The sequence below is a fragment of the Eubalaena glacialis genome, chromosome 10 (assembly GCF_028564815.1).
Source record: "Eubalaena glacialis isolate mEubGla1 chromosome 10, mEubGla1.1.hap2.+ XY, whole genome shotgun sequence".
Taxonomy (NCBI): Eukaryota; Metazoa; Chordata; class Mammalia; order Artiodactyla; family Balaenidae; genus Eubalaena; species Eubalaena glacialis.
Window position 1 is genome coordinate 42595739 of NC_083725.1, and position 16230 is coordinate 42611968.

General features: G+C 32.5%; 1 protein-coding gene across 1 annotated transcript; it reads left to right on the forward strand.

Moving 5' to 3' along the window:
• The first annotated feature begins 691 nt into the window (after nt 1-691).
• ANGPTL5 (angiopoietin like 5) lies at nt 692-15729 on the forward strand. The gene is made up of 8 exons (XM_061202649.1): nt 692-787; nt 2993-3137; nt 4772-4875; nt 5765-5858; nt 8046-8146; nt 9780-9900; nt 11983-12168; nt 15410-15729. Exons 1-8 carry the CDS (start codon nt 692-694, stop codon nt 15727-15729), a joined length of 1167 nt encoding a protein of 388 aa, XP_061058632.1.
• Nucleotides 15730-16230: the final 501 nt, after the last annotated feature.

Consider the following 16230-nt stretch of genomic DNA (forward strand, 5'->3'; position numbering starts at 1 on the left):
TTTTCAATAACAATAGTCCCCTTATATTCACAATTTTTGAAGTTTTAACACTATTGATGTAAAACATACAAATCAATTAGAGTCCTAGAAATTTGGCATTATGTGGTTAATGTGACCATCACTGATAGCTAAATTCAGTTGCAAACATATTTTAAGTCTGAATTATCTGCTCTGGGTGTCCACACTGATTAAATTTCTACTTAGTATTTTGTAGAAATAGTTCCAATGCAATATTCTTCCCTCTACATCACTCATTTCTACTTTCTTACTATTTTTATGCAAACTGGTTCGCAATTATAGAGTTATACCTTATCAAAGGCATTTTTTCTAAGGGAAAAAAAAATCTGACATAAAAACTAGATGATGCTATAAATTCTTGCTTGCTTATTTGATTTAGCTAGCTAGCTGGCTGGCTACTGCCTGTATTCCAAAAGCATGGATTTGCAATGCAGGCATGTAGTGATAAAAAAAGGGTTTGTATAACTTAAAATGACAGGATCTCTAGAGGCTACCTTGTTTCTCATATGAAGGGTGTTTCAAACGAGGGCATGGAAACTAGTAAGTACTGGCTTCTGTTTTTGTTGTACACCTTCCAGAAATTTTTGACTGAAGACTCTGTGTACTAGATTTCTTTCCACACAGAGCTGACTGATATTTGAAGAAAATTTTCATTTCTCCAACCAAGAAAAATATGATTTATCTTTTCCAAGCTTCACTCTTGTTATTAAATCTATGTATTTTTACTTGTGGAGAAGTTATACAAGGTAACTGTGTGCATCATTCTACGGTAAGAATTTCAGCAATATTATTTCAGCTAGGAAAGCATGATTATATAGTTTTCAAGATATATATTAGATGTTTGAAAAGATTAATTACAGTACTCAATATAATTTATGGGAAAATTAAAGTGTTTATTTAGAAATGCTGAGACTTATGCTTAAATAATATTACTTTTAAACTTAGGAAACCATAAACTGAAGATTGACTCTTAATACATTTCTTGTGAAAAATTGTTAAAGAAATTGCAGGCCTTGGTTAAAAACTAGCCAACAACTTTCCAGTTAACTTTAATAATGAAATATCTGTTAGGTAGTAAAAAAATTCACTTTGCTTAAAAAACACTATTCTATAAACTTTCATACTTCAAATATAGTCTTGGGACTGGTTACCTAGGAAATGTTAAAATTTAAAATTAGAAAATTTTATTCAAAACAATGTCAGAGTGATTGATAGCTAAGATAGTGTATGCAATACTATGAGTAGATGGTGATTTGGATCTCTATACATTTAAATGTTGGCTTATAATTTTTAAATGTTATAAAATGTATTTACCACTGTATCAATACTAAATTCTAAAGTTGAAGCAAGAATAAATTCTAAAAAAGCTACAGAAATATTAATAACAATTCTCTATACTAAAAATTTAAGAATCTTATTTAGATCTAAAAAATATAGTTGTAACCTAAGTTTTTTAAAACATCTACTATGTCAATTATTATAGGAGTTTAGGGGAAAGAGCAAAAAGTTAAAAGTAGATCTATGTAACAAAATGTAAGCATCTTTTTGGGCAAATATCTTTTATATTGTGATTAGCTCTTTACCTTTCTCTCAATATCCAGGTCAAAGAGGACAAAACTTGTTATTATGTTCTTTAAATTACAGAGTTATTTTAAATCACATAACTTCTACCAAAGAATGTTTTAACATTAAAAAAAACCAGTAGTGTGCCAACAAGAACAGATACCTTTAGAATGACATCTGTAATTGGCTTTCTTTCTTTTTTCTTTTTGAATAGTCGTTAGTACTTTTTAATCTCCTACCCCATCTTGCACCTTTCTCCTTCCTTCTCCCCACTAGTAATCACAGGTTTGTAGTTGGTTGTTGGCTTTTTATTTTAATTTAAGTTAAATTTAATTTTTTAAAACTTTATTTTATTGAAGTGTAGTTGATTTACAATGTTGTGTTAATTTCTGCTGTATAGCAAAGTGATTCAGTTATACATATGTAACTGAATATATATATATCCTTTTTCATATTCTTTTCCTTTATGGTTTATTACAGGATATTGAATATAGTTCCCTGTGCTACACAGTAGGACCTTGTTATTTATCCATTCTATATATAAGGTTGCTGGCTTTTTAAAATGATATCTGTTGTTGATTTTGCAAAGCAAAATTCCATGCTTTTTTTCTGTTATCACTGCTACCTTTTATTTTTTTATTTTTTTAACTTTTTATTTTATATTACAGTATAGCCAATTAACAATGTTGTGATAGTTTCAGTTGCACAGCAAAGTGACTCAGCCATACATATACATGTATCCATTCTCCCTCAGACTCCCCTCCCATCCAGGCTGCCACATAACATTGAACAGAGATCTCTGTGCTATATAGTAGGTCCTTGTTGTTTATCCTTTTTAAATATTCACTGGTACCTTTTAAATCTATGCATACTTTACCTTTCAAATCTGTAAATACTTTAGCTTATACAAAAGCAACAATTCTCCTGCACATTTCCCCCAAACCACGATTCCTAATAACTAGTGGCAAAAAGTGTTTTTGGCATAGAAATGTTGTAGGCATCTCAGGGAACCTTCTTAGTACCCATTCAAAGAACTTCAAATTGCACAATTCCTGGAAGAGGGGTGGTCAGAACTATATCGCACATGGAAATGTGTAAAAGTTAAAGGTCAAGGCCATAGAGCCACACACTAGAACGTAGACCCTAAATGATTCCTTTTGGAATTGGAGAAGAAAAAAGGAGAGCAAAAATAATGAATTAACGTATATTTATTGTTCATGCCTAAAATTTACCCATAAGGTTTATTTGTGGAAGTTTGAACTAACCAGTTAATTATGTTTTTTTCTAATGATCATCCTTGTATATGTCCTGAAATCTCATCTTTTTTTCTACACTCTTCTTATTTATGACATATTAGGTAATATAACATATTTCATATATTTTTTCTTATTTCTATTTTTTTAATATAAAGGATTCTCCAGTAGTTAACATTGTAGAAGATGAATCTAATGCAAAAGGTGAAAGTAAAAGTAATGCTACTGTTTATAAAGAAGATTGTGAGGAATCATGTGATGTTAAAACTAAGATTACACGAGAAGAAAAACATTTCATGTGTAGTAAGTATTAAAAATAACCACAATTATACAGGTATATGATTTATTATTTCTAGGGTAGAGATGGAAAAATATACCTTAGCATTTGTGCGGGTCATTTTATATATATCCTGATCATCCTAGGCCAGGAGTTTTATGTGTTTGGCACATAGTAGGTGCTTCGTTATTGTTTGGTAAATGAACAAATCCTTCTTCTATATAATATGGCCCAGTGACACCAACTAGCCACATAGGGAAGGGACGAGCCAGAAAGAACTGATAGTATCAATTCGCCTAGCACTATTTTCTTACTTCCGTCTGAACAAATGGCAAATTTCACCTGAGTTTTGAGGGGGAATTCACTAATATTGAGTAAATTCTACAATAGATATAATACAAATTCACAGCGAATTTATGTGGCAAAGCATAAAAAATAAAAAGTTTTAAAATCTCCATTTTTGTTTAAAACTAGTAACAGTGCAGTAATTTTCATGATCTATTTATATGTACATAGGCGGTGAAATGAGACGGGGGATCAGAAATGGAGGAGGTTCTGATCCAGTTCTTATAGGACTGTAACTCCTAGGTCAGAAAGTATAAAAAGCTCACTTTATTGTGTTTAATTCTATGTGTAACACAGGTATCTCAGGCTTCTCACACCTATGAGTGTGGCTTTAGATCCATTAAGACAGATGTCTAAATCCAGGGAGTGTCTAATAGAAAGTGAGAGACTGAAAGTAAAAATGAGAGATGAAGCTGGGTGAGGTAGATTTTAAAATATCACGAATTATTAATATGATTCTACTGCTAGAGTAAAAGTTAGGAACATAGAAATAAATAATTTTTAAAAAAATAATGTATGCCATAATGTGTGACTCCTTTTGTTGTAAAGGACATCATCAGTATAACTGAATAAACTTGGATAAAATCTGAGAAGTACATGGTAGTCAATGTTTATTTCCTGATTTTGATGGCTGTGTTGGGGAGAATGTCTTTGGTGTAAGAAAAACACACTGAAGTATCCAGGGGCATCATGGTGGCATGCTCAAAAGAATTAAGAAAAAGTTCTTCATACTGTTCTTGAAACTATTCTATAAGTAAGATTGTTTTAAAATAAAAACAAAAATACATAGTACAAGTTTAACCAGAAACCAACCAGCTAAAACTTTTGACTAAGATTTATTATGGGTATATATGTATGTGTGTTTGTAATTTGTTTATATAAAAATATAACATTAATAGAAAAAAATTTAAAGAAAGATTTACTTTTAAAATTAACTTACATGATATGGAATTATTGCCTTTTACTTTCTTATGTAGTAAGAATTGATGAGTCTTGGACCTCCTGCTTCTGTACCTCTCATCTTAAAGTGAGAATTGATATTCAGCATGTTGTCTCTCATTTATATCAGATTAAATTATTTGGGAGTAATCTAAATTATTAGGAAGCATACTTTCATTGGGAGGTATTGAAACAATTGTTTTCTTGGATAATCCTGGGTTGAACAAAAAAGTACTAACTAGAATATGCAATTCTATGTATTAGATTGAGCTTTATTGTTACATATTTATCCAAAATCATTTTGAAATTATTTTTCACTGTAATTGTTTTCTATAACAAAATAATATTTAGCAAACACATTTTATTATGATTTAAGGAAATTTGCAAAATTCTATTGTTTCTTATACACGAAGTACCAAAAAACTACTAAGAAATATGATGGATGAGCAGCAAGATTCCTTGGATTATTTATCTAATCAGGTATGGATTTTTTAGAATTGTGTTGTTATTGTATGTGTACATTGACATACTTAGCTAGAGGTATAATTGTTTAATTTTTTAATGCATTAAAGTCCATACATCTATTTAGTGCCTACTATGTTAGAGGCACCACAGTAAGCCTCAGGCAAACAGAAAGCAATAACAACAAAAAAAGATCTTCACTTAAAGCTTATACAGTCTAAGGGAGCAGAAAAATGTATTGAAAATGTTGTGAATGCTGTCAGAGAGATGCACCAAAGAAATTCAATATCTGAGCTATGAGAAGTGTTCCCAGATGACAGAGATTATGAACTGAATCATGAAAGATGGATAAATGCTTCAAAGGTCACAAATGTTGGGTAAGAAGAGTAGGACCTTCCATTCTGGGGAACTGCTTGAAGTGGTGCAGGGGTGGAGTGGCTGGTGAGGTTGAGGTGTATAAGGAAAACGGACTTAAACAAATAGGAGCTAACTCATGCCACACCAAGGAGTCATCGAAGTGTCTGAGCAGGGAAATGCGATGATTAGATTGACAGCTAGTGTGGAGGATGACTTGAGGAAGAGCAGAGGGAGGAGACAGGGAGATCAGATAAGAAACTACAGCAAAGGAGCAGGCAAGATACAAAGAACAGATCTGCAAGAGCAGTCAAATGCAGAATTGGGCAGATGAAAGCAATGTGTAGGAGGAAAACAGTACTCAATTTAATGATTGCTATTTAGTAATGCCTTTCTTTACTGCTTAGAGCAGTAAGGAATTCAAAAGAAAAATGGGCATTATATATATTTCAAAGCTGGATTTATAAGAGGCTTAGAGATATCACTTATAAAATTCAGTTAAGAGAGTTTTGTTCAAATATAAATTTGCTTAAATGTATGCATGTGTGTTTAGGTTAATGAGCTCATGAATCGAGTTCTCCTTTTGACTACAGAAGTTTTTAGAAAACAGCTGGATACTTTTCCTCACAGACCAGTTCAGTCACATGGTGAGAACTTTGGTATTTCACCCTTTTCATACTTGTCTTTTATTGCTTAAAAATTTCCTGGACAGGTTGATGCATTTAGAACTTTTGTTTAAAAAATACAGCTCATTATCATCTAACAGACTGGAGGAGTAATACCTGCCAAATTTCAACCCAGACAATGTGTACTTTCCTGAATTGGGAAGCTTTTCTGACCATTTGAAAGCTATGGCTGTATACAGATATTCTGAATCTGTTGAAAATTGCATAGTTTTATGTAACTGAATTCAGGCTCTCCTTTTACATATTAATATTAATAATCAATCTTCAGTTAGAAGAAAAGAAGGTCTCAGAATTCCTCCCACCTGTAAAAAGTATTTTTGACGTGTTTGAGATGTTTCAAATTGGGACATAAAATTTGAAAAGAAAAAGAAACTTAAAGAAACTGGAATTTAGCACTGTTTATACTAAAACACTGTATAGTAATTCCTAAAGTCATGGGTTTCTAAGAAAAGTGCCCTATATATCTTACAGTTGTGAATTAATAACAAAAAGTTCCAAGCAAGTAAATATTTATTGACAGCCTAATGAATGATCTTTCTTTTTTTCCTTACAAAGAGAAGGAAATAAACTGTTACTGAGAATCACCTATGTGTCAGGTACTATGACAGGCACTTTCACATGTTACTTTTTGTTATTCTATTATATCTCATTTATTTCCCATAAGTGAGTAGTGTAGGTAGTGTAACATGGTGGTTATGAGCATGGACTCTGGTGTCAGATCACCTGTCTTCAAATCCCTCATCCACTGTTTCCTTGCTATCAGTTTCCTCATCAGTAAACTGATAGTACCTACCTCATATGGTTCTTACGAGGATTAAATGAATAAATACACCAAAAGCTCCTAAAATATTGCTTGATGCATAGTAAGACAATATAAGTGTTTGCTATGATGATCACCATCATCAGATAAGGAATATGGAGCCCAGAAACATCTGAATAACCTGTTCATATTTATTTGGATGGTGATGGCAAAGCAGATATTCCAACTCAGATTAGTCCTTCATTGTAAACTTCTATTATCATATCTCTGAGCATAAAGTTATTATGAAAATGTCTCTTAGCAATTCAGAAGAAAGGTAACAAATCTATATCTTCTAGAAGTGAAGGGGAAAGCAAACAATTTTTTATAGCTAACTTTTTGTAGATGACATTTTCTGCATATTTACTGTGCGCTAGGCACTGTGCTAAGTGCTTTATATTGATATAATGTCTTACTATGTAAATCGTCAGAATGACACTATGAAGTAGATAGTATTATTATTATAACAATATTGCACATGAAGAAAAGTAGTTAAGTAACTTAGCTAATGGTTCTGGCTAGTAAATAGTAGAACTAGGAATCTAACCCAAGCTTCTGGCTCTGAAGTCTCAGGCTTTCATGTGTTTGTTCTCTTGGTAACTGATGCTGTAAGGGTTGAATTTGTTTTATCACATTTATAAAAGATAACACAAAGTAAAGTATATCAGAGTAAACTATAATATCGTATCTACATAATATATTTACAATCCCCTAGAAAGGGGAGTGCTTAAGAGAAGGTGATTATAGACTGCTACAGTTCTAGCTATTGTCAACAGAGCAGGCTCTAGCCTCAGCATCATTTTCTCTGGTGAAGAAAGTGATTTCCCCCTCCTCTCCCTTTGCCTGTTTGTAATGGTGGGCCCCCAAACACCAGAATCTCTGAAATTTCAAATAGTGGAGAAAGGATGTGTCAATAGTAATTAATCTACTTATTCCTTTGGATTTTCTCCTCCTCATTCACACAGATTTCTGTTACACATTATGTTCCCAAAATAAGCCTAGATTTCTGAAAGGGCATTATTTATTGGACAAGAGAATGCATAATCATAAAATATATTAAATAAATGTTGATACCAAATGGAATACTAATCAATAACAGTGAGTTAGTTATTAGTGAAGGTTTATTGCAGCATAACTTATTCAATCCCAGTTCCTACATCTATCTATCTAGTTTCTTCTTATTTCTAAAGTTGAGATAATTTTTCATTTTCAAAAAGTTAAAATCATCGTCATTACTGAACATTTTAATAATAATAATTTCAGATAGCACTGTCAATTCTCTGTTATAAAATGATTGTCTTAAATGTATATGTGGAAATAATCCTAAATAACTAATTTTACTTTTCTAGGTTTAGATTGTACTGATATTAAAGATACCATTGGTTCTGTCACTAAAACACCAAGTGGTTTGTATATAATCCACCCAGAAGGATCTAGTTACCCATTTGAGGTAAAGTTTTCCCTTATTATATGGAATAGGATAGGCATCTAATTTATTTAAATAATATTAGAATTTTAATTGTTTTAATATTTTATTTTTTCTTAAAAATTTTAAAATAAATCAGTATAAGTTCCAGTTTCAAAATTTTTGTTTTCTGGAATTCTTTGCCCAAACCACAAACCAATGAAAGAACTAGAGGGTCTTTCACTTTTCTATTTGAGTGTTCATGGTTACACTCTTTAAAGTAAATCCATTTGGTGCAAGATCTTATATTATCCTTACAGTAGGCAGAACTATGCAAAATAAATACTTACTTGCTTGAATTAGCTTATGGATATTAAAAAATAATTGTGTGCTTTGCCTTGGGGCTTGCTAAAAATACTTTAGTTTCTCTTCCTACACTTGGTTATACTTTCTTTGGATGATAAGTGATTTTTTTGTGATTGTATAAGAAATTAATAATTAAAAAAACCTTTCACTGAATTGTGAGACAGATTGAGAAGCTGATCCATTTCTTAAATCAAATAAAATAAATTACTCTTATATTTATTCTTAGTAGTTCTATACCATGATTTCTAGAAGAAATTTCTACTAGAAATTGTGTTATTAAAATTATGTATTATAATATTACTATATTACATATAGTCTATATAATATATAAAATTATATATGTATGATTTTCTGGTTACTTTTTTGTGCATAAGAAATTTATAATACCAATATCATACCTTATTGATAGTCTTTATTAAAATTTTTTTTTTCTAAACCAGTTTCTCATCTCAGAGTTACTAACATTATTTTTTGACATCTATTGACAGGATGTCAAAAATTGGGAATTAAGTGGGAAATAATTTTAAATTACCTAAATTACTTCACCTACAGATTCAAAAATGGGCCTGAACAGATGTGGAAAGGGAAGGCTTCTAATTTTGTGAAGAGTGGGATGCATAATTACCTCTTTGGTGGGAAAGTTCTGGTTCCCTAACTTCCTCCACACTGCTTTTTTCTGTCTGTGTGTGGGAAGTTTCTGATGGGCAGGACTGCTCTGATTTTCTTGCTGTGTCACTTCTATGGGTCCCCTACGGTTGTCCTCTTAGAGGCATTTAACAGAGCACCACAGATGCACCTATGAGTGCCTGCTGAGATGGGACACAAATCATGCCTTTCTGTCTGAAAATCCCAGTCTGAACACAGTCTTCCAGGCTTTTGGAGGAAAAAAAGCAATCAAAGACAGGCACACAGGCATATTTAACGCTGTTTTTAAAAAATCAGTGTTTTAATTAAAAGGAAAAGTTAATTTATAAAGAAATACATCACTCTGCCACATCAGATTGGTACAGTTATTACTCAACTGAAAAATATTTATGGAGTTGAGGAATAAGAGGGTAACCTTAAAATGCTACAAACACATATGTTAAAAAAATGACTGATACAGGGACCGCAATTAGGTTTGTTTTATAATAAACAGTATTATTTCTAGAGATTTAAAAAATATCTGAATACATTAATGACATACAGTTGCATTGAAACTTTCAGTGGAAGTATCTTCTCTTTCTCTAGGCTTTAAGAGTGAAGTATGAATTTTATATCAAAGAATGAAAATAATATTATGTTATTTTTGTCTTTTCTGGGTTTATTTTAGGTAATGTGTGACATGGATTACAGAGGAGGTGGTTGGACTGTGATACAGAAAAGGATTGATGGGATAATTGACTTCCAAAGGTTATGGTGTGATTATCTGGATGGATTTGGTGACCTTTTAGGTCAAATTTTATTTATTTCTCCTATTTTTTCTCCTTTTTGATAATATGCTTATGGACTCTGTCTCTATTGGTCAAACTGTTAGTAAAAATAGCAAATCCTTGTGAATATAAAAATATGACAAATTACCCTCTGGTTATATGCCAAATTACTTAAATAGGTCTTCAGTTGAGATATGAAAATCTTTATTTTTAGTTGAAATGTGATTTGAGTGAAAATTCTAAATTGTGTTATTTATTAAGTATTGACTATGCACCCAGCAGAATTCTGGCAGATACTCAATAACTATTTGTAGAATGAAAACCTGAATGAGCAGGGACCTTGAAATTCTTGAGATTTGTGCTGTGTCTACACAAGCAAATGAAATAGAGAATTGAGGTCCATGGCTGTAGGAATTCAAATTATGTAAATGTCAGTAAAAATCACTATGCTCAAAACTTGGAAAATGTAAACCCCAGGTGAACTGTAAAATCTGTTCACGTTATTACCACATGGCAGCATCAACTTTTGCTGGTGAATAGAAGCACCAGTATTTCTGAACCCTGCAGAATTTTACATTAATTGGAACATTTGCAGGTGACTTTGATCATTTTTATGCTATTATTTTAAGTTACTGTTGTTATAATTTAAAGTCTCTAACATCCCATAATAATGTCATCCAAGGATTTAATAAGTGGTGGTGTTTGTCCTACTGCTAAAAACCCTACAGCATGCCAATGATGTTAGAAGGGACATGAAATGTAATAAAATGTCATAAGTAAGGCCAAATAGCTGCCATGCTATGGAATGCAGTTGATATACTTGTGTTTTCTCAGCATTACCTCCAATTTTCCAGTAAGGGCTGCCCTCTGAATTGAGCTGTCATAGATCTGCAGGCTCTAAGTTGTTATCTTCCTTACTTAATGCTTATTTCCATGGGAAAATTATCTGAGTTTTGACAAAAAATGTCTTCAGGCAGGTATACTTCACATAAGCAGACTGCTTTGTACTTGGCCTATTTAAAAAAATAAACTTGGGATTAAGGAAAATGTATTGTTCAGTTAAATCTGAAGTTGGGGTAGAGGGGAAAGATGGCAAGGACACTTAAATTGTAGTGTCAGACTGTGAGAAACTAAGCAGGCCCACCTTCCTTCTTGCACTTCTTTTTTACTTCCTATACTCCCTTTCTTCCAGTATTTCTTCAGAATACTTTTCAGTTCTAAGTGGGTATGTAGCCAAAATGCCCCTGTAAGGCCTGGAGAGTGACTTAGTATCTTAGCTATAGTTTTAAGATTTGAATGCTGTCACATTGTCCCCCAATTCTTGAAGTTTGCTCTGACTAGATCCTTACTTCCTTCAGTAATTTCATGATTCAAGCAGAGGGATATACTTCAGAGCAGGAGTGTCCACATTTAGGTTATGCCACAGTGGGGAGAGGGAGGTAGAAAGCCATTGGCTAGAACATGCGAGAAGAATGCAGTCTGAATTAGGGAGCTCAATAATCCATCTTGGATCTATAATCATCTTGGAAATATTGACCCTTAACCTGGGTATGCTCCAGTGTTGCTACCTTATGTCTTCATTCATAGGTAACTGACGAGCTGCATTATAACAAAGAAATATTTGTTCACAAAACATTATTCTCAAAGACAGAAAAAATAATTTCTACTGAGCATTTTCAGAAAATATTTCTTTAGGAGTTGCTGATTTGGAGGTTAAACCTCTTATATTTACTGGTACACATCGTTTTGTTATCTGCCATAATATATGAACTCATTTTTTGTTGACATGCCTTAAGGTAAAACTTGACTTTTTACGTGATCTTTAAATGAATTTTTGAATTTAATTTGGGGAGATAAAAAAATGAAAGAGAGACTAGTTATCCCAAGTCTAGTAAAGTAGAAGTGGGAAGATACACATATATATATGTTTTGGTAAATTAGGCAAACACTGATAATTTGAACCAGGGGCAATCTAGTCTCTCAAATAATTTATGTGTGCCATCTTGGAGTTATTGAAACACTAAGCAAAATCAGACACTTAATAACAAAGGGTTATTCTAACTGGTATTAAAATATATTTTAAAAAGCATTTTTTTTAAACAGGTGAATTTTGGCTAGGGCTGAAAAAGATTTTTTACATAGTGAATCAGAAGAATACCAGTTTTATGCTGTATGTGGCACTGGAATCTGAAGATGACACATTCGCTTATGCATCATATGATAATTTTTGGCTAGAGGATGAAACAAGATTTTTTAAAATGCACTTAGGACGATATTCGGGAAATGCTGGTAAGTTTTTTATTCCTAAAATTATCCAAAAGATTTAAATATAGCTGACTCAATATTAGATGAAGATAAAAGTAATGCATTTCTTTTGGTATATGACACAAAACTGATAACAGAATAGGTTAGGAATGAGAAAACTGGCTAAGTCTTGAGTTTTGAAACTCCGCTATGATGGTTGCATCACCTCGTGCTTTTGAAGTGCTTTATACACTTTAAAACAATTTTGCCATATGTAATCACAATTGATTCTTTAGATAGCGAATCTGTGGGGCAGGCTGGGAAGGCATTATTTACATTTTCATGTACTGAGAGGCTGGTGTTTAGAAGTCATAGAATGTTAGAGCTGATCTTCACTCTTCTCACTTTACAAGTGAAGAAACCTGAAAGATTAAGTGACTTGCCCAAGAGTCCCAGCTCATCACATCTGAGCAAGGGCAAGGAGCCAGGCTGATAGAACAACTAGTTTAGTGGGTTTTTTTTTTTTTTTTTGGCTATATCTCAGTACATCTACTCATTTCCAAATAAGTTAAATTTTTAGAACTTCAAAATACTTGATGTTAAATTCATATTTTGATGCTGATATTTTAAACTTGAGTTAATACTAAATTCAGCTCTCCTGTTCATTGCTCATCATGGTACTTGTTCATTAGGTATGTTTAGTGTTAGAAATCCAAAAATGAATGAGTTATGTTCCCAGTTCTTTAACTGATCACAATATAGAGGGGGAGATTAAATGAAACTGAAAACACAGAATACCGATAGAGCTTTGGGGGCTAAAGAGAAAGAGAGAATGATTCCAATGGATTGCGTCCAGAAAATCTTCATGGAAGGGTAGTTTTCAACAAAGAATTAATGTTAGAGTCAACCTGGGATGCTTTTTGAAAGTACATACTCATGCAGAATCTGATTCAGTAAGTTTGGGCCCAGGTATTTGTATTCACTAGATGGATATGTTGGCATCCTTATAGTTGAGAATCACTGATCTGTACTTGGAGGAATGGATAGGCTTTTGGCAAATGAATGTTGGCAAACAGAGCAGCTTGAGTCAAGGCACAGAGGGAGGAAAATTACTGGGCATGAGAAGTTGTCTGGTATGGATGGAATCTCTGATATCTGAGGGGGTTTAGACTTAAGATATTAAGTAAAAGTCTGAAATTTAAATATTGACATATAGGGACAATTTTAAGGAGTTATATAATTTTTGAGGCTTCATCTCTAAAAGAGTAAAGAACTATCTAAATATGGAACATACAATGATAGGAAAAGTTTATGTGGGATTTCTCTAGAAGATGACTAGGATCTCATTAGAGGATACAATTTATAATGGCAAGAATTTTTTCATCTTGGAAGCCTCAAATTTTGTCATGCCCTATTCTGCCTTTTCCCAATAAAGTTGTTAAGTAACTTTCAAATGTTAACCACATAATATAATCAAAATAAAGAAAAAGATGTCAAAAGAATGTAAAGATAGCAGTATAGTTAAGTATGATCAGGTATTTGGTAGAGGTGAGCCAGACATTTGACTTTGAGCTCAGAGCAAAAATAGAAATTTGAACATTTCAGGAGCACAGTTGTTCCATGAGGACACATTGTCCTGGTTTTAAAACTTGAGAGACATTTTTCTGGGTTCTTAGAGAAAACAAAGTGTCATGTTTTCTAATTACACTCGGACAGAAAACGTAACAGTGAGTTTTAATGGGCCATTTCTTTAAAAATAGACCTATGCATTATATTTTTAGAGTAAATTATTAAATATAATCCAGTGAGGAGCTCATATAATGTATGATCCTTCTGATGGTTGGACTTAACCAGGGAGAGTATCTGTGGAGGGATCATATAATTTAGGCAATGCTCCATAAGTGTTGTCTTTCTCATTTGAACTTCTGAAAGGTTTTGCACCATGTGGTATTGAAAATGATATTCTCCCTGCAAATATGTGCAATTTTGACATTTTGTTCCTATGAAGTACATGGTCAGAGACAGGGCTGGGGTACAGGATAGGCCACTACCATTAGTGAAGTTCTCCAGGTTCCTCAAAGACATCTCAAAAGATGCCAAACATTTGGAACATAATGAAACAAACGTGGGCTTTGAATTCTTCAAAGATTTTACATAGCTTCACTTTTACTTAGTGTTTCAAACATTTTAGCAAATTTTATCTATATGTGAAATCTAAGTACAATGGGACTAATTAGAATCTTTTATTTATGTGGTTTAAAAGAAACAAACAAACATGACTTCTACCCCTGCTACTTAGTTAGCCAGGTTGCCTTGCCAAGATACTTAATCTTTGAAGATTACTGTGACTATCAGGGATACCACACATAGAATGTCCAATGTAAGTCTTTAAAATATGGTGGTGTCTTAACTACTATCCAATTAGTATGCATATCATGTGGAGAGCCATGAAGAAAAGGCATACCTCAGTGGTATAGCTGATTTTTTTCTTGAGGGCATTGGGCATTTAATATAAATTGGTGGCCCCTAAATAAAATCAAACAACTTTTGCAGTTATAAATTTGTTCCTTAAAGGTAGAGGTTTCACCTTCATCCATACCTCTCTATCTAAAGTGATGTAAAATGGTACTGGTATAAAAATTTGTGTGTAAATTATTTTCTTTTCCTAAATTACCAATTACCATATTACTCTTCCCCAAAGTATGACAGGTATATACACCATATTTTTGACCTAAATTATCTGCTTCTCTCTACACAGCCAAGCTTCCATTTTGTGATTTGTGATTTTATATCGAATGTCTACTTATTCTTTTTTACGTATTCTGAGCCTATTTATATGAAATAATTGGAGTGACAAAATTGTAGAAATGGAGAGCACATTAGTGGTTACCAGGGGTAAGGTATGGGATTTAGTTTTTAAAACATACGAAGGAAACTATTATTCAATTTATACTGCTACTGTTTGGTCCTTTCATACAATTATGCAACGATTTAATAGTTTTCAATTTATTAACTGATAATATGCAAAGTTTTCCTGGGCCATCACAGACCACCATAATTTGTTCCAACAAATGTCTACTTAAACATGCCTATCATGTTGAGGAATTCATTACCAGATTTTGGCATATTGCACCCGGAGGAGAGATTTTAATATAACACCTAGTAAAATATAATTTAAACCTTAGTTCTGGGATGTAATGCTTTTGCATAATGGGTTGGTAAATGTTGATTAAAATTACAAAAAATGCCTTTAAATTTCGTCATTAAAAAAATCTATTTTACCTAGGTGATGCATTCCGGGGTTTCAGAAAAGAAGATAATCAAAATGCAATGCCTTTTAGCACATCAGATGTTGATAATGATGGATGTCGCCCTGCATGCTTCATCAATGGTCAGTCTGTGAAGAGCTGCAGCCACCTCAGTAACAATACCGGCTGGTGGTTCAACCAGTGTGGTCTCGCAAATCTGAATGGCATTCATTACTTCCCTGGAAAATTGCTTGCAACTGGAATTCGATGGGGCACATGGACCAAAAACAACTCACCTGTCAAGATTAAATCTGTTTCAATGAAAATTAGAAGAATTTACAATCCATATTTTAAGTAATCTCATTTTAAATTGTAATGAGTGTTCCACAGTTGTTTTTGATAATATATAAACAATTTTACATAGTTTCTCTTTTTACTGAGTGTTTCAAGCATATTAGCCAAAATTTAACCGTAGGTGACACCTAGGTATTATGAGTCTAAATAGAAATCTTTAATTTTGTAGAGTTTTATAAAGGAAAACATGGTTCAACGTATGCTTTTACTACTAATTATATTAACGATATATAATAAAATTTGTTTTGAGTGTATTGCAACCTGTCTACCTGGAGTCTGTTGTCCTTTTAAAGAATTTTCCCTTTTCTTTAAAGCATATAAACCATAGTGCATTATTAGGAAAATTAAAGAAAGTGTTATACTTATTTCTATATTTATTTGAAATGGCTAAATATATAATCTACAGATAATTTCTATTGAAGACAATTACAAGGAATAATTTTGTGCAGATTAGTATATAAACTTCACATAGTTTAAAAACCTTACTATTTCCAGGTGATTCCAT

What these genes read in the sequence shown, in the direction of transcription:
- ANGPTL5 (XM_061202649.1), top strand. Translation starts at nt 692, where the DNA reads ATGATTTATCTTTTCCAAGCTTCACTCTTGTTATTAAATCTATGTATT. An exon ending in TGGATTATTTATCTAATCAG is followed by an intron (nt 4,876 to 5,764) that starts GTATGGATTTTT and finishes ATGTGTGTTTAG; the next exon opens with GTTAATGAGCTCATGAATCG. An exon ending in CAGACCAGTTCAGTCACATG is followed by an intron (nt 5,859 to 8,045) that starts GTGAGAACTTTG and finishes TTACTTTTCTAG; the next exon opens with GTTTAGATTGTACTGATATT.